Source organism: Mustela erminea, chromosome 4 (assembly GCF_009829155.1).
Source record: "Mustela erminea isolate mMusErm1 chromosome 4, mMusErm1.Pri, whole genome shotgun sequence".
Lineage (NCBI taxonomy): Eukaryota > Metazoa > Chordata > Mammalia > Carnivora > Mustelidae > Mustela > Mustela erminea.
Window position 1 is genome coordinate 20,423,702 of NC_045617.1, and position 16,912 is coordinate 20,440,613.

At 41.4% G+C, this 16,912-nt stretch overlaps 1 protein-coding gene across 2 annotated transcripts in view; it reads left to right on the forward strand.

Moving 5' to 3' along the window:
• LAMA4 (laminin subunit alpha 4) overlaps positions 1 to 16,912 on the forward strand; it is a 145,252-nt gene that overhangs the window by 52,923 nt on the left and 75,417 nt on the right. The window contains exons 5-8 of one of the 2 annotated variants that reach the window (XM_032338784.1): positions 6,759 to 6,973; positions 9,185 to 9,280; positions 10,830 to 10,981; positions 12,961 to 13,071. In XM_032338784.1, the coding sequence (XP_032194675.1) occupies positions 6,759 to 6,973; positions 9,185 to 9,280; positions 10,830 to 10,981; positions 12,961 to 13,071 (574 nt within the window). The remainder of the gene's footprint in view (positions 1 to 6,758; positions 6,974 to 9,184; positions 9,281 to 10,829; positions 10,982 to 12,960; positions 13,072 to 16,912) is intronic. The other variant, XM_032338785.1, reaches the window with a different exon arrangement.

Here is a 16,912-nt window from a genome sequence, read left to right on the forward strand (position 1 = left end):
GATCACTTTCCCACAGAGAGGGCTGGGTCACTGGGAAGGGGGTAGCCTTCACTGCTTTTACTTCATGTTTGACCTTGGGATTGATGGGGGAGGGAGTTAGTTTTGTTTTGAGTTTAACAGCCAGGTGGTTAAATTGTCGCAGTTAAGCTTCATCTAATCTATATTTTCAGTGTATCTGTGACCTTGGACCTCTCCACAGGTATTTTCAAAATATGTTGCCGACTTGTATAGACGTCCATCTGTTTCAAACAAAACTACAATTGATCCAAACTGAGAACACACTAGGTGTTTCTGTACTTAGAGATCATATAGTCAAGCGATGGTTTTCAAATCTGACTGTATGTATCTCCTGGAAACCTTCGGATTCCTGAGCCTTCCCCAAATCCCCTCCGTGCCCCACTGAAAAAGAACCTCTAGGAGTGAGGCCTCGGGACCTGTGTTTGGACTCCCTGTTGGGTTCTCACGCCATTCCTCTCACTGCCTGGGAACTACTGCTCCACCTTTAATGCCACAGCTGCATGATATAAAACACTGTCTCCAAACAGTAGCTCAAGAGCCGCTGGTGTCCTCAGAAATGGTCATAGAGGGTCATGAGTTCCCAGTGAATAGTTTCTTAATTTTGTGTTTAATTTCAGTGATAATCTTGAGGAAAAAGGTACTTGAAACATGTTGTGGACTTTCTGTAGAACCACTTAATAATAAAGGGAAATCTGCCTCAGAGCAGAGGAGAAAGTAACAGCCGGGGGTATGTCAGTGGCACATTACAGACAATTGGAGGTCAACTGGCATGACATCAAAGCAAACTGAGTCATCACCCAGCACATGGCCGGACATAGATGCTGAACTCACACAATCCTCTCCCATGTCATGTTGCAAGTAGCCCTTCAGTTGAACGAGACAACATCATCCACTGTCTTGAACTGATGCTATTAATATGAATTCATTACTTTCGCAGTTTCGTTTGTGTTTTATTTGTAAAATTTATTTTGGTTTTCAAGATGTATAAAAGCCATAGGTATAAAGAGTTTCTACCTAGTTTAATGTTCAAACTCTTCAAAGATTTAAAGATAATTTAAATGAACACTAGGAGAGGTATTCTCTGAAAATGTTTTTCGTTTTACACACAAGTTCGAGAAACATCGGTCTAAAGCATAAAATATGAACCTCTTACTGTACCATGTAAAACAGCTCAAACACCCTTGTTTTTACAGTGAGATTTTTGTGTTTTAGCCTGTCCTGGCCCCTGGCTGGCTCTTTCCCAAAGTCCTTTTCCCCACCTCACACTTTAACTTCAGCATGTGGGAGCTGCGGCTCCCCAAATCCACAAGATCAACTCTAGAGCTCACCACATCGTGTTGCATTTAGATGATGACCATGGCGATGATGACAGAAATAGTAACATCTGTGGAGTGCTTACTGTGTGCCAGATAGCTGTTGTAAGCACTTTACATACAATGACACATTTAAACCTAAAAAAAAAAAAATCCTATGAGATACCGTTCTCATCCTTATTTATAGAGGAGGAAAGTGAGAGACAGAGAGATTCAACCACATGCTCAAAATCACACATTTGGTTTTTTTTTTTTTTTTTTTTTTTTTTTACCCCCCAGTCTCTACTATTAAAGTAGGAGCTCTTCAGGAGAAGTAGCATCTCATTCATTTCTCTACTGCTCTTCCCCATCACAGTATCTGGAACATGGTAGACACACAGTTAAAGTAACAACGAAACAACATTACTTTGTTTAAGTAATACTTTTTTTTTTAAATAAAATATAATAACAGTACTGTTAATGTTCCTTTAAAAAGATACCTGTAGTGATGAGAGTCAGCCATTGTTTGCCCTATTTGATCCCCCATTCCACTTCTCCTCATGCCAAGAAAATGGAAGAGGGTGACACAGAATTGAGTGCGTCAAAAGTGTCCTCTGACTGAATAGAGGTTGCAAATGGAAGTTATCATCTGATGCAAATAATTATAAAATGTACAAACTTTATAGAAAGGAATTTTGCAATTCTCATTCTCATCCCAGTGTGACTTTCCCTCTGCTCTAAGTTATAAATATATAAATATATATATACTACATATATAGTTATAAATGCGTATTTATAACTATATAGTATATAAAATATATTATAAATATAAATATAATATTATAAAAATATAAATATAATATTATATTATATATATAATATATAAAATATATCCTTTTTTTTAACCTTATTTTTTGTAAGAAAGAAAGAGCATGTGCATGAGCTGGGGCAGGGGGAGGGGTAAAGGGAGAGGAAGAAAGAATCTTAAGCAGGCTCCATGCTCAGCACAGAGCTTGATGCCAGGCTCAATCTCATGACCCTGAGGTGATGACCTGGGTGGAAATCAAGAGTCAGAAGCTCAACTGACTGAGCCATCCAGGAACTCCTAAGTCGTACCTTTTAAAGATGAGAAGCCTGAGACACGGAGCCATTAGACTTAATCTGAGTCACAGTTGGTTAGTGGTAAACCCAAAACCAAACCCAGGGGCCTCAACGTCCAATCCAGAGTTTTTAGTTCATACATGTATATGTTCTCACTACCTCACTACTCCACATTCGCTCCCATGGCAGCCCCATCCATTCAGTTTTGCCATGGAATGAGAGACATGCTAAGACAGTAAGAAAATTTATCATGTGGGTCTTTTTGCTTAAAGATCAAGAGGGAAGAACGGGACAAATTAAAGTAAAACCCTTAAAACCCTAACAGGAAAGGCTGAATATAGTATCATCAGAGACAATGATGGTGATGGTGATAATGGTGTTGATGATGACCTTGATGACAGAAAAGAATAATAAAGAAGAGGAGGAGTAGGAAGAGAAAGTTAACATTTATGGAGTTTTGTGATTCCAGGGTTTAGTCTGATTCTTTCTGAAGGTACCACGTTTTTTTAAACTTATGCTATCAACTCTGTTATCTGTAAAAAATTCTTCTAGGACTCCCTACTCTCTACCATATCCCCCTCGTGGATTCTTCCCCTGACTTTGAATGGGTACATTTTCCTAGCCTTATTTATCAGTCGTTCATAGAGAAGTAGAAAGCATTTATATGGCACCTACTATGTAACAGGTGCTTTTTTTTTTTTTCCAGAGTTTAATTTAACCCCGATGATGGCTATAGAATGGCATCCTTCCCTGAAAGATTTCTGTGCCACCTGGGAGTTTTGGCACCCTTAGTAAAAGTGTTCAGTGACAGCTGTGTGACCCTGGGAGGTAAAGCAAAGGAGAAAGAGCAGAAGAGGGGAAAAGAGCTGCAAAAATTCCCAGAACAGTAGTTTTGGGTCAACATCTTTTTTCCCCCCAAAACATATTTCTTTGTTTTCTGCTTTGCCCAAATAATATGATCACTAACTGAAATGACAATGTTCATATACCACAGTTTTTTTGTTTACACTGCAAATTTATCAGCTCTATTTTCCATGAGTGAATCAAGTCATTAGTAAAGCTAGAAATGAGATTATGGGGGAGGAAAATAGATAGGACCAGACTACCGGGTACCAAGGCTCCAGTTCTGACTCTCATTCCAACTGCTGGTCCTTTTGAATCTTTGTTATTTGTTATTTGAGGGTATGAATTAGGTGCATTGATAGCATTTGATTATTCAAATTAATTAAAATTAATTAAAATTAATTAATTAATTAATTAATTAATTCAAATTAATTAATTGATTAATTAGCTAATTCATTTAATGCCAGACTTGTGGGACACCGAGAGCATTAAACTTGGAGTCCCATGATGGGGTTGAGCCCTGCAGTAATGAATAAATTATTTAGCTTCTCCACACTCTAGTTTTCTTGTCTATAGAAGTAAGAGATTATAGGGTGTTATGGGAAGAAACCTTTGCATGCTTATTCAATAAAATTTGTAGGGTTGAAGTTTAGGCTATGACTTCAGAATTGCCTCTGAACCTACCACCAAAAGATGTTCTTGAAACTCAAAGTAGGTTGCCCCTGTGATTAAGAATCTGATTTGCAGCAGCACCTGGGTGGCTCAGTGGGTTAAACCTCTGCCTTCGGCTCAGGTCTTGATCCCAGAATCCTGGGATCGAGCCCCACATCGGATCCTCTACTCAGCAGGGAGCCTGCTTCCCCCTCTCTTTCTGTCTGCCTCTCTACCTTCTTGTGATCTTTGCCTGTCAAATAAATAAACAAAATATTTGTGGGGGGGGAAGATTCTGATTTGCAGAATAGAGAATTTGATTTTTCTCTTGTGGAAGACCAAGAGACAACCTATGGAGATCAGATTCAGTGGGATTCAACAGAGTGAAGAAAGTAAGTGTCATCTGACTTCTGTGAGCTTGGACAAGGTCCTTCACTCCCAGACCTCAGGATTCCCAACTCTACTTTGAGCAGTCCCATTTCAGCAGGACCAAGAGTCTCCTGTTCTCTGGTGAACCATGGCAAAGGACAGAAATTCAATCCAGAGCCATGCGTTCCATAGAGTAATGATCTGTGCTGGCTTGGGAACCAGAGAACCTGTAAATCAGAGGTGCAAAGACTTGAGTATGAATAACAAACTCACTGAACATCTCCTCCAGGGGGGTGTCTCTCCATGGGTTGTGTGGCACTTACATTCATTCTTATCTTTTTCATGGACTTCAATTTCTAGAGTTCATGATTTTACATATAAGTGTGAAGGATTCGCTTCCTCTTCTTTCAGGGCATGTGCTGTGTATTTTTCCTCTTCCTGCCTCTCCACGCCTTACGTAAAATAGACATGAATTGTCCCTCTGTTGGATGAATGCATTCATTCATTTATAGCAGCAGCAGTGTGGTCCAGGGTGGAATGAAGGAAAGAACATCAGGGTCAGAAGGTCTGGGTCTTGCACTGTGAATTCCTTGCCATATGAGCCTGGAAAACCAAAGTAGCTTCTCAGCCTCGGCACGCCAGGCCTGCGTGGCCTACCTCCCAGGTGTAACGAAATAAACCCACCTCGGCAAAGCTAAGGGATATCATGCAAGTCAAGGGTGTAAAAATTGAACGTATATCATTATTACAACTACACTAAAAAAACTGAGACATAGGAGTAAAGCCTGGAAGAACATATGCAGAATGTCGGACTGTGATTTTGTTAGGATCTTGGGATTAAAGGTGATTTTTTTTTTCATTTCTCTATTTTTTCAAATATTCTGAGTCATGAAATCCTTTAAAAAAAAAAAAAAAAAGAAGGAAAAAGTAATGTCTTGTTATTATTGGTCAGGTCTTCCTGATTTCCTTGGAAAGTCCTCTCCTGCTTTTCTTGTCCAAGGCCAACGCCCCAGCCCAGGGCCTCCACACCCCAGCCTGGTCTCCCCTTCCAGCCCACAGTCCACCCAGCATCTGAAGCCATCACCGGCTTCCCCCACCTCTGCTATCATCACAAAAACCCCTGTGGGCTCCCTTTCTTTTTCTCTTTCACATGAGAACCTACTCCTGTGCCTGACCTTCCGCTCCATGAAGGGGTGACTACACATTCTTTCCAGCCACTCCCAAAGCCTCTTCCACTCCAGTTAGCCAGTCTTGACACTAGTTTAGGGTCACAGCAAAGAGGAGGAGGTAGCCCGCCAGAAAACATCTATAGCTTGGCTCATACAGTATTCTTATAAAGTTTGAGCCAACCTTTAAAAACTGTGGTTTCACATAAAAATCCAAACTTCAAGTTTCTTGTTTTAAAAATAGGAAGGTCTGGCAACACAGATCCTTCATTCCTTCAAGGCCACAGTGTGGAAACAGTTGACAGGAGCTGAGTAGCAGCTACCACCTTGGACGGGGCCTGTGGTCTCACCACTCCCAATAGGGCCTCCCCTGGCCTACAAGACTCCTTTGGGAAAAGTAGAGAAAATCATTTCTTCCTCTGAGCAGGAGCACCCGCCCCCACAACAAAGGCAAAGCTTAGCAAGTCCAGCAAAGCCTGGATGGATTCTGGCCTCTACTCTCCAACCAATCATCAACGACCCATCTGGCATGACCATAGGCACTATCTCTGCCCCCAAAACAAAGGCAGTTTGGTGCCTGGTCTCTGTAGGCTCACATATTAAAATGTCTACCATAATGGCCATCCAGGCTCCAATTTAATTTATCTGTGGTACTTTCAGCCATGCCATCTGCTTTGTCTCCACACTGCCTTCCCTCCATCACAAGATGGCTGCCAGAGCTGAGTGCTACCTGCCTCTTCATTCCCCTGCGGATGGAGAGAATGCCTTCCCACACCCCTCAAGCAAGAGCTCTGAGCTACACTCTGAATGAGTCACTCCTCAGCCAAACATAGTAGCCAAGACAATGCCAGGCACTAAGTAGCTCAGTTTAGGTTCTCCAAACAATTCACTAGAGCAAGGCAGTTGTTGATTTATACCAGTGTTTCTCAATATAGATAATAACATTTTGACCAGGATAATTCTTAGCTGTGCCCTAGTACTGCGACCCTACAGTACAGTTAGCATATCTGACACCTCTCGATCATATGCCAGCCATATACCATAGTGGCTGAGGTGACCAAAAATGTTCACACGCTACTTATGTCTAGACATTCATGCATCTGGAGGTCTGACAAAACTGGATGGACACAATACAATAGGGAAGAGTGAGTGGTTCTTTAAAAACAAAGTCTGTCCCTATTAGGAAGATGGAAAAGTAGAAATGAATTCTGGGAGGGCAATCCACATATATTCACTATATATTCTTTTAGGTAGGAAAGAAGATAAAAGAGAAGAAAAACTATGGTTGCTAAATTTTTACCTGTGATTTTTGCCTCAGATGTGCCCCAGGTTACTATGGAAACCCCTTGCTGATTGGAAGCACTTGTAAGAAATGTGACTGCAGTGGAAATTCAGATCCCAACCTGATCTTTGAAGATTGTGATGAGGTCACCGGCCAGTGTAGGAATTGCCTACGCAACACCACGGGTTTCAAGTGTGAACACTGTGCCCCTGGCTACTATGGGGATGCCAGGATAGCCAAGAACTGTGCAGGTACGGTACTACAGATAGTGGCCAGCATGTACACTGAATTTAGATGGATCGATGTTGGGGAAATACTGCAAGCACCCCCTTGTTACTTTTCCAGGGCAATGCACGTTCTTAGGAATGTGCACTCTATACTTAGGAATGTGCACCCTATACTCACTAGGGTTAGATATTATTATCAAAACTACTAGTACAACTTAGCTCATGGGTAGAATAAACCATGAGACCATCACACAAATGAACTTTCACCTTATCATCTAGTTTTCCAATTTTTTTTAATTTTTTTATTATTTATTTATTTATTTGACAGACAGAGATTACAAGTAGGCAGAGAGGCAGGCAGAGAGAGAGAGAGGAGGAAGCAGGCTCCCTGCTGAGCAGAGAGCCCGATGTGGGGCTCGATCCCAGGACCCTGGGATCATGACCTGAGCCAAAGGCAGAGGTTTAACCCACTGAGCCACCCAGGTGCCCCTAGTCTTCCAATTTTGATCAAAGAAGTGAATCAGCCTTCCATGGATTACCTATCATTGACCAGAATTCCGAATGAAAACTTGAAAGATTTACCTCTGTTTTCTTATTCTCGAAGCTATGTCCCTTTTACCAGTTGTGTCTACTAAAACTGACTTCTTAGTGAAATAGATTAGCAAGCCAATGGTACAGTTTAATCATCCCCCAATGTCCTCAAATTGTCCATGTAAATAGTGCAGGGTCAGTATAAGAAATCTTCCTGGTTAAACTTCAGTTGGACCAAAATGTACAAATTTTATTCATGATTTCTCTAATCCATTTGCTGCATAGAGCGAACATCTTCAGAAATAAAGTTAAATTGCCTTTTTCTAGGAGCAAAAGAAGGTTGAGACTGAATATTTCTTACTCTTTTGTGACTAAGAGGAAGCAGGGTGAGGAGGCGCTGTGCCCTTGGGGGATGCTTCTACTGGAATTCCCCTCCCAGAAGCTGATTCCCACCTGAAAAGATTTTAAGAAGTGAAGAGTTTAAAGTTGAGGAGAAAGCACATATGATCTGCAGAAGTCACAATAAAAGTATACTTGTCTATAAGAAAGCCAGGTGCCCTGAGGCATAAAGCCAGAGGCAAGAAAGGAGTTCTGGGTTCGGTCAGGCAGGTGTCTGAAAGGGTATTGGCAAAATCAAAGCCTTAGACATTGATACTCCAGTTCACAAAACATTTGCTAAACTTATGTTATACCACATAAATGCAGGTCACCATTAGAAATGATGCTAATGTTAGAAGCAATTAAGTATAACCTTGCTGAATTGTTTAATAAATCTACATTTTGTGGAACATCACACACTGAAATGTAATAAACGTACATTCCTCTTGAAGCTGATTTTTTAATGATTGTTCTGTAAAGACAGTTAAGAGGTCGGCTCCCCTCTTAGTATTCACAATACTATCCCAGCTGATGGCTAGCATAGATAGCTTAGGAAACTTTAAATATTACAAATGAATTGCTACTGAGAAATTCAGTGGAAAATGAGCAGTCTGATGAGATCGGGGTTTTGTTTTTGGGTTTTTGGTTTTTTTTTTTTTTTTTTCCAAAAGACATTCTTGGAAATCATCAGTAGATTCATAACGAGCTCTCAGGTCTTCTAAATTCACATAAATATGTTCCCAATTCTTTCCACGATATTATTCCTAGTCATCCCACTGATAGCTATCGTTTGGAGGTTTGGAGTCAGCTTTGCCAAGGGTCAAGCACTGTGGGAGCCAAAAATCCTTCTTGCGCCTCGTCCCTCCCTCCCCCAGTACTGCTCCTCCCTCACACCTGGCAATGATCAACCCTGGAGTTGGATTAAACTGGAGGATCAGTCCGTGATGAAAGGGAGAGCTCTCAAATTCCGGTTGAATGATGGGTTCCGGGATCATTTTGTACTTTGTGAAACTTCCCAGGATCTTTTCGGACTGAAGCAATTGCACAGTCATGCCAGAATCCCAAAAAGTTGGGAGAGGAGTCCTAGAAAATGTAGATTTACTTTTGCCCCAGGACTGCCTTGAATATCTTCCTGGGCTGGGCTAAATTGGGGGAGGGGCATAATCTCTACATCACTCACTCTACACGATCATAAGGAAGAGTATAATTAATCCCCGTTGGAAGAACTATATACTGATAGCCAGTATTTCTAGAAACCAGGAAAACTCTGCCATATCTAAAGTATGAAGAAACAAATCCCTAACCTCTTGTTTTTGTTTCCCACAGTGTGCAATTGTGGGGGAGGCCCCTGTGACAGCGTAACCGGAGAATGCTTGGAAGAAGGTTTTGAACCCCCTACAGGCATGGACTGCCCAACCATAAGTAAAAATAACAGTACATGATTGACTAACCCCACTTTCTCTAATGTGCTGCAGGTGTAGGATTAAGAAGAGCTATGCAATTCCCTCTCTGCAAACTGCTTAAGTCCCCCTCCTGGCTTTAACCCTGTCTTTGCCTCCACCAAGTGGACCCTAAGCGGAAGCTACTTGATTTCAATTGGCAAAATGGGTGATTTACATTGAAGCAACTCTATTTTAGAAAACTTATTTTATGAAGCCTTTAAATTCAGCATCTTACCTCGTGGGCAAATTCAGAGTCAGAGGTACAATTCCTAGTGACCGAGTTCATTTTAGCTACTTTTTCTTTGTCATCTCTTCAAGTCCTCAGATAATGTGATATACAGACAATGCTTTATAACACTAGGGAAACCAAGACAATAAGCGACTTAAGTGACTTTTCCCACATCACTCCAAAATGGAAATGACAGCAGAAAAAAAATGTTCAGGCCTTATGGGATGGAGCTGAAGTCTTACTTTCCTGGATTTCTCTGTCATTCCAATCAATCAAACCATGAGCCGTCCTGATGGTGCAGGAACCTGTTGTAACATTTCCAAACAAAAGCCCAGAGCTGGTCTTAATGACTTCTCGGGCATCCTTCAAACCCTTAGTCTAGAAAAGGCTATGGTTGATTCTTATAGCATATACGTAAGATCATGTTAAACTTCAAATAACAAATTAACATATTAACAACTATTAACACTCCGTCTTCATTTATTGGTTCTCTAGAAAAGAGCATAGTCTGAGAAATAGAGATTGGGAACAGAAAAATTTCAGAGACTGGGTCAAACAGGTTTCAAAGCACAGTCTGTGTCCTCCTCAGTGCGCACAAGTGGGCACTGGGCCCCCCAGGAGCAGCAGGGGGTGAGGGACGAAGGTGATGACAGCGGCAAGCGGAACTCAAATGTGAAATGCGAGCGGTGGGGAGAAACTACGCCCTACGTCACCACATGCCCAGGCTGAGCAGATATTCACAAACAGTGACATTCTACAGACCCCCTTCTCGCTGAAGTCTTTGTCCAGACATGAGGTCAGGCCATGCAGAGGCGCTGAGCCACCCCTGGGATAGGAATAGGAAAGAGGGGTTGCCTACCGAACAGCCAACTTCACCAGCAGGCACCAAGCAAAAGCCTGGCATGAAGAGAGCCATCCCAGAGGCCTGTCCCACCACTAAGGAAAAGTGGAGAGTGTGCTTCTCCTCCCCCACCCACCTTGCAAGTGGCTTGCCCTTTTCTGCTTCCTGTCTTTCTCAATTCAGCGACTGGTGTCCTCGACAGCCTACTTGCCCAGGTGCACGCGCTGTTCGTTCTGTTAGATTTTCAGTGAGGATAGTGCCCGATGTACAGTTTGAGTCATCTTGGACTCCAGTGTGCTTTGAGGGTAAGGATTGGTTCTGTGACCCAGAAGAGCTTCTCAGAAAACAAACATAAAAATAATATTAAGCCAAGAAGTAGATGTAATGATCTACTAGAGCACATACTTCCCGGATGACTTTCAGTTTTTTAAAGAAATAACACATCCGTTTTACCTCCAGGCTGTGATAAGTGCATCTGGGATCTGATAGATGACCTTCGATTAGCGGCACTCTCCATTGAAGAAAGCAAATCCGGTGTGTTGAGTGTCTCCTCCGGTGCAGCTGCTCATAGGCACGTGAATGAACTCAACTCTACCCTCTGCCTCCTCAAGGTAGGCAACCCCATTGTACCTTCAGCTGTATCTCCTGCTGGTCTTACAGGATTGCTCCTATAACTCCTGCCCCTTCTGTCATCTGAGTCCCATGGCTGTATTATAGAGAGGTTGTTGGACTAGGAAATGAGAAAAAGTTTATTGTAGCCATGAGCTTCAATCTAAAGCAAGAGCTGCCATGTATAAAAGAAGTCAATGTGGAGAAGGCAACAACTAAAACAAGCAATTTCTATGTACCAATCTACTGAGAGAAGGAAAACACTCTTACTTCCTGGGTAGAAATGTACATTTCAGGTCCTTACCACAAACTTACCATTACCTTTACCTCAATTTCCAGGGCTTTGAGGGGTCTCTCTAGAAACCTCTCTCCTGCTCTCTCCCCCTCTCTCCCCCACCCTTACCTTGCCTTCTTACTGACACACAGTCTCTCCCATTTGCCCATCCACACACACACTGAAGCACACCAACATCCTTGCTCAGTGTCTCCTCACAGGTCTAGTGGTTAATACCTTATACACAGTCAGAAAACAGTCAAAAACAGTAGACTGTAACAGTGCTTCTATACCTAAACTTTAAGTGGTGTTTTTCCCCCTCTAAATTATGGGCTCTGTCACAATCAACAGTTATTTTTTAAAACAGTAATAATTAACTGAAAGCATAATGGAATTAATACTGGCACAGATTTTTACTCTGTCAATTTCACATAATGGTTAAGAGCATTAACTTTGAAACCAGATGGATTGCATTCAGATCCCAGCTCTGATACTTACCAGTTATGTGACCTTGGGTCAGTTATTTAACCTGTTCATTCTTCAGTTTTCTCTGTCGGCACTGAGGGTCATTATTGTATCAATCTCCTGGGCTGTAGTGAGAATTCACCAAGCAATATGTGTAGAGAAGTTGCAAAAGTACCTACCTTAGAAGGTGCTCATTACTCTACTTTTTAGAGGGGCAAATAAATGACAGCAATTGGCCAAATATGCAAAATGTAAAGTAAAGCAGAAATCATGAAATCATAGAGCTGGATGGACTTCTATGAGCATTCTATTCTAAACTTAGGAATCATTCTTATGCACACTCGTCTGTTTGGACACATGGAGGCACTAGTTCTCAGAGGAGTTGCCCAGACTCAGGCCTCTTGATACCACTTGAACTCTCTTTCCTCAACAACATAACTTCAAGATAAGTGTAATTAGAGCCGACAGGAAGTCAGTGCCAGGATTGAAAGGCTTAGTCCAAAGTAATCCAGGTAAAGCTACATTAGACCAAACTCCTCAAAAATGGAAAAGAAAGGGCAAATGATCTGAAATAAAGAGCATTGCTGTTCTTCTCCAAAAAAAAAATAAAAAAAAGTAAATGTCCAAACTCCATTTCCCATTACACGGATCCCTGTGGGTTGATCATTTCCTCCAGGGCCTGCCATAATAGAAATTGTAAAGGTCAGACACCCTGGGCCTCCACCAGTCTAGAGGGTGCCTTTGTGAAATTAGAAAAATGAGCCCTTCCTCCATGGTGAGCACAAACTGGGTCAGGGTCTCTGGCCTAGGGAGCAGAGCTTGCAGAAATTCAGCCCTGAAGGCCGTTGGAACCCTTGTGCAGACCCCAACTTTCATACCAGCTTACAGCAGCCTTCAGACTGGTAACAAAAGCTCACATTTTACTCTAGGTCCTCTTGTACTGAAAGTGGGGTGTGTGTATGTGTGTGTGTTTAAGATTTGTTTATTTGCGAGTAGAGAGAGAGAGAGAGAGAGAGAGAGAAAGCAGGGGGAGGGGAGAGGGGGAGTCTTAAGGAGACTCTGCACTGAATGCAGAGCCCAACACAGGGCTCTATCTCAGGATCTTGAGATCACTACCTGAGCCACAAACCAAGAGTTGACACTTAACCAACTGGTCACCCAAGCCCCCTTTTATGGATACTTTTCAAAACTTGGCGTGCACATCTACTGACTATTTTCAAAACTTCTTTTTTTTTTTCACAGATGAAATTGTTAGAAAGAGAAAACCAGTATGTCCTAAGAAGGATACAAATCAACAATGCTGAGAACACAATGAAAAGCTTTCTGTCTGACGTGGAAGAATTAGCGGAAAGGGTACGTAATTGAGTTTCTGGGACTGCCTTCAGAGAAGGGATTTAGCTGGGGTGAGCCTGGCTAGTCGCAAACGATCAAGGCTTAACACAGTGCAGGAAAAATGCAGTGACCCACATGTCTTAAAATAAATCAAGGCAAGATCTGTGGAAAAAGTTAATGTACTTGGTCTTTACAGTCTCTTCCCGTTTTGATTGCTTTCCTTGGAAAACTGTGTTTATGGGGAACTTTCATTGTATCTGCTGCTGCTTAATATGGTTGATATATATTTCAATTAGGATAGTTGATCAGCTGTTTGCCATAACATTTTATAGCTAAGAGCTGTAGAGAGCCCAGAAATAAACTTTATTATACAGAAGATAAAATTTAAATATTTGCTAAAGGATGCCTTAAGTAATAAAAGGAAAGAAGAACCATGCTGAGAAAACAGTTTTGCAGGTTGACAGGGAAAAAAAAAAAAATCACTTTCAAGTTTAACTTTATACCATATACTGAAATAAATTCCAGACAGATTAAGACTTGAGTTTAAATCTCAAATCCATAAGAAAGCAGAACTAAATAATTGTTAAACTTTGAAAGGAAATAACAGTGTGCTTAAATATAACATAAAAAGTTATAATAAAAAGAGGTAATAGATTTGATAAGATAGTAATAGATTTGATAAGATAAAGAGGTAATAGATTTGATAAAATAAAATTTAAAATACCCAGTAAAACAACTAAATAAATGAAAAAGTCACCTAGACCAAGAAAAATATTGAGGGAAATATGGCTTGTAAAAGCTCTCACAAATTAACAAGAAAAACACTAAAACAGGAGCAGAGTGAACATGAAAGACTATTAAATACACTCCCCGGGAGCCTAATGGAAAAATATCCATCATCTGTAGTAATAAAGAAAAATATAACTAAGCCACAAGGTGCCATATTTTACATATTAAAATGTTTGACACATTTTTCCCCCTAATTATGCTCTACCAGTACTGCCCAAAGTACTCTGGAATTTCTACTTTCAGACACTGGTGTTTGATATTATAAAACACTGAAGTTCTTTTCAAAAACAGTTCTTATTTTCTGCAAAAATAATGGTTAAAATAACTCTGATAATCTCTTTTGAACTTGTACATCTTAAACTTTTAAAAGATTATGTTCTAAAAACATGGATTATTCTAATTGGATCTTTGCAAGATTCAACTACTTCGAAATGTGTATGAAAATTGTGTCCTTTGTTCCTACGCAGTGGTGCATTTTAATCCAACCATAAGCATATGTAGAAAGTGGTGAGATCTCTTAAGTTTCAAAGGAAATACCAGGAGAGAAATCTCTGTGGAAAACTCATTGTTTTTTCATTTCGGTATCATGGTTGGAATTTGCCCAAAGTGTCTCAATTCTTGAGAAAATATTTTCACCAAGGTTAGTTCCTTTTACCGCTCAGACACAGAGTTACCGATCCTTTTATTGTACAATTTTTCCACTTCTGGTGTAACTTAAATGCAGACGTTCACAGGGAGAAAATGGCATGAGCTTAAAAGTGACATCACAACAGAAAAGGCTCCTGGGCTCCAAGAGCAGACCACCAAAGCAGGAGGTTGATAATAAAGCATTTGAAACTTCCAGCTGTTTCCACTGACTCTTATTGAAAATAAGGTCTTTCTAACAACAGTCCAGATGGTGTAAGAACCTGCTAAAACATTTTGAAACAAATGCCCAGAGCTGGTCTTAATGATTTCTCAAAGCATCCTTCAATCCTTTAATCTAGAAAAGTCTGTGATTGATTCTCAGAAAGATTTAAGAACAGAGTTGCCTTACGAAGTCTTCTACCACATAAGTGACTGATATTTGCCTTTAAACAGACTGCAGGATTTCACTGCAGGTTCCCACAATGATTTTTTTTTTTTTTTCAAATGACAGTAATGTTTCCTCTTGAAACTTGAAAATACCTTCGTGCAAATTGTCACATAAATCTCATGAGACCCAAATCTCACAATTCACATTAATCTAAAGTGACTGGTTTTGTCCCAACCTTCATAACTAAGTCCTCTAACCCCCTTTTGGAAAATTCTACAGCCCCTTCCTACCCTCTTACTTCTGGGAACCTCCTAAAGGGTGTCCGTGCATTTGTATTCACAAATAGCCCCTGCTCGAAAGGACGTCACTTCCACCACTACTGATCATGTCTGTAAGAAAGCGCCAAACACAATGTCAAGATTCCACTTTCCCACGTTCCCAAGCCACCACGCTCAAAGTCAGAGTGGTACTAGGCTGTAAGCAAAAGTGGAGGCGCTGGCCCTCTCTCAATCTCAGCGCTGCTGTCTCTTGCCAACTGGACCTTGATGTTAAAATGCAGAGCCCCAAGTCCCAGAGCCCAGTCTCCAAGGGCGGCTCAGGAGGTGCCGCCCCATCACCTCCACTCCTCTGCCTCCTCCACCTCCACCCCACCCCTTTAGCCACAACAAAAACTCCCTGCTCATCAATGCATCCAAGAGATGTTTAGGACTGGAAGGAAAGTAGGTCCGCTGTGTACATCAAAAGCACCTGAGCCTCATCTCTGATCCTGACAAAAATGTAAGACAAAAAATAAGAATATGTTTCAATCCCCAAAGCCTGACTTAATACCTGGTGTCTAAGTGATCGTGCTAGCTGCTAGGGATACTGAAACGAACATAGTAATAGAGCATAAACCCTTTTCTCAAGCAGCTCACAATCTGGCAGGGAAAAGAGATACATAAAACAAAAGAATTACCACCTAGCATTCAATAAGAGAGGCATGGTATGGGCTAAAGAGCGTACTCTAAGGAAAAAATAATGAACTTGCTCACTAGGGGTACAGGAGGGAATGATTCTCAGAGTAGCTGAGTGTTGACCTACGTATTTAAACATGACCAGGAGTTTATCAAGTACTTCCAAGCAAGTGAAAATTCCATAAGAGCAAAGAGATAGATATTCACAGTGTGTTCTTAGAACTAGAAAAGCTTTAGCTATAGCCTAGTAAAGATTAGCTGCGGGGCGCCTGGGTGGCTCAGTGGGTTAAGCCTCTGCCTTTGGCTCAGGTCATGATCCCAGAGTCCTGGGATGGAGCCCCACATCCGGCTCTCTGCTCAGCAGGACCAAGGGTTCTGGGATAGAGCCCCACATTGGGCTCTCTGCTCAGGGGGAAGTCTGCTTCCCCCTCTCTCTCTGCCTGCCTCTCAGCCTACTTGTGATCTCTCTCTCTCTCTGTCAAATCAATAAATAAAATCTTTAAAAAAAAAAAAAAAAAAAAGATTAGCTGCAAGGCAAGGAGCAGGAGATACTGCTGAAGAAGCTCTCAGAGGCCAGATCATGAGGAACCACGACCACCACACTCAGGAACATGTGGACTTCATCCTGTGGACTTTGGAGAACACTGAAGTATTTACATAGAACCGTGAACTGATCAGATTTAAAATTTCGAAAACATTCCTCTTCGGTAGGGAATGATGGATTAGCGAGTGAAGAACTCTGAAGATACAGATAGCACTAGTCTGGAAAACTGCCTCTGGAGTCTAGACAAGCATGGCTGATGGCTACCTTGCCTTCATTTGAGAAGAATTTACAGTGATCAGGTATCGGTCAAGACTATGATCATATGGAACAGGAAGAGAGACAAGAATGGCAGGCGCAGTAAGAACAACTGGGTGACCAATGGACAAGCCAGAGCTTGGAGAAATGACTATTCTAAGATTACGGAATGGGGGCCCTGGCTCGCTTCGTCGGTAGAGCAGGCAACTCTTGATCTCAACGTCATGAGTTCAAGCCCACATTGGAGGTAGAGATTACATTTAAATAAATAAATAAACAAATAAATAAATATCAAAAAATAATATT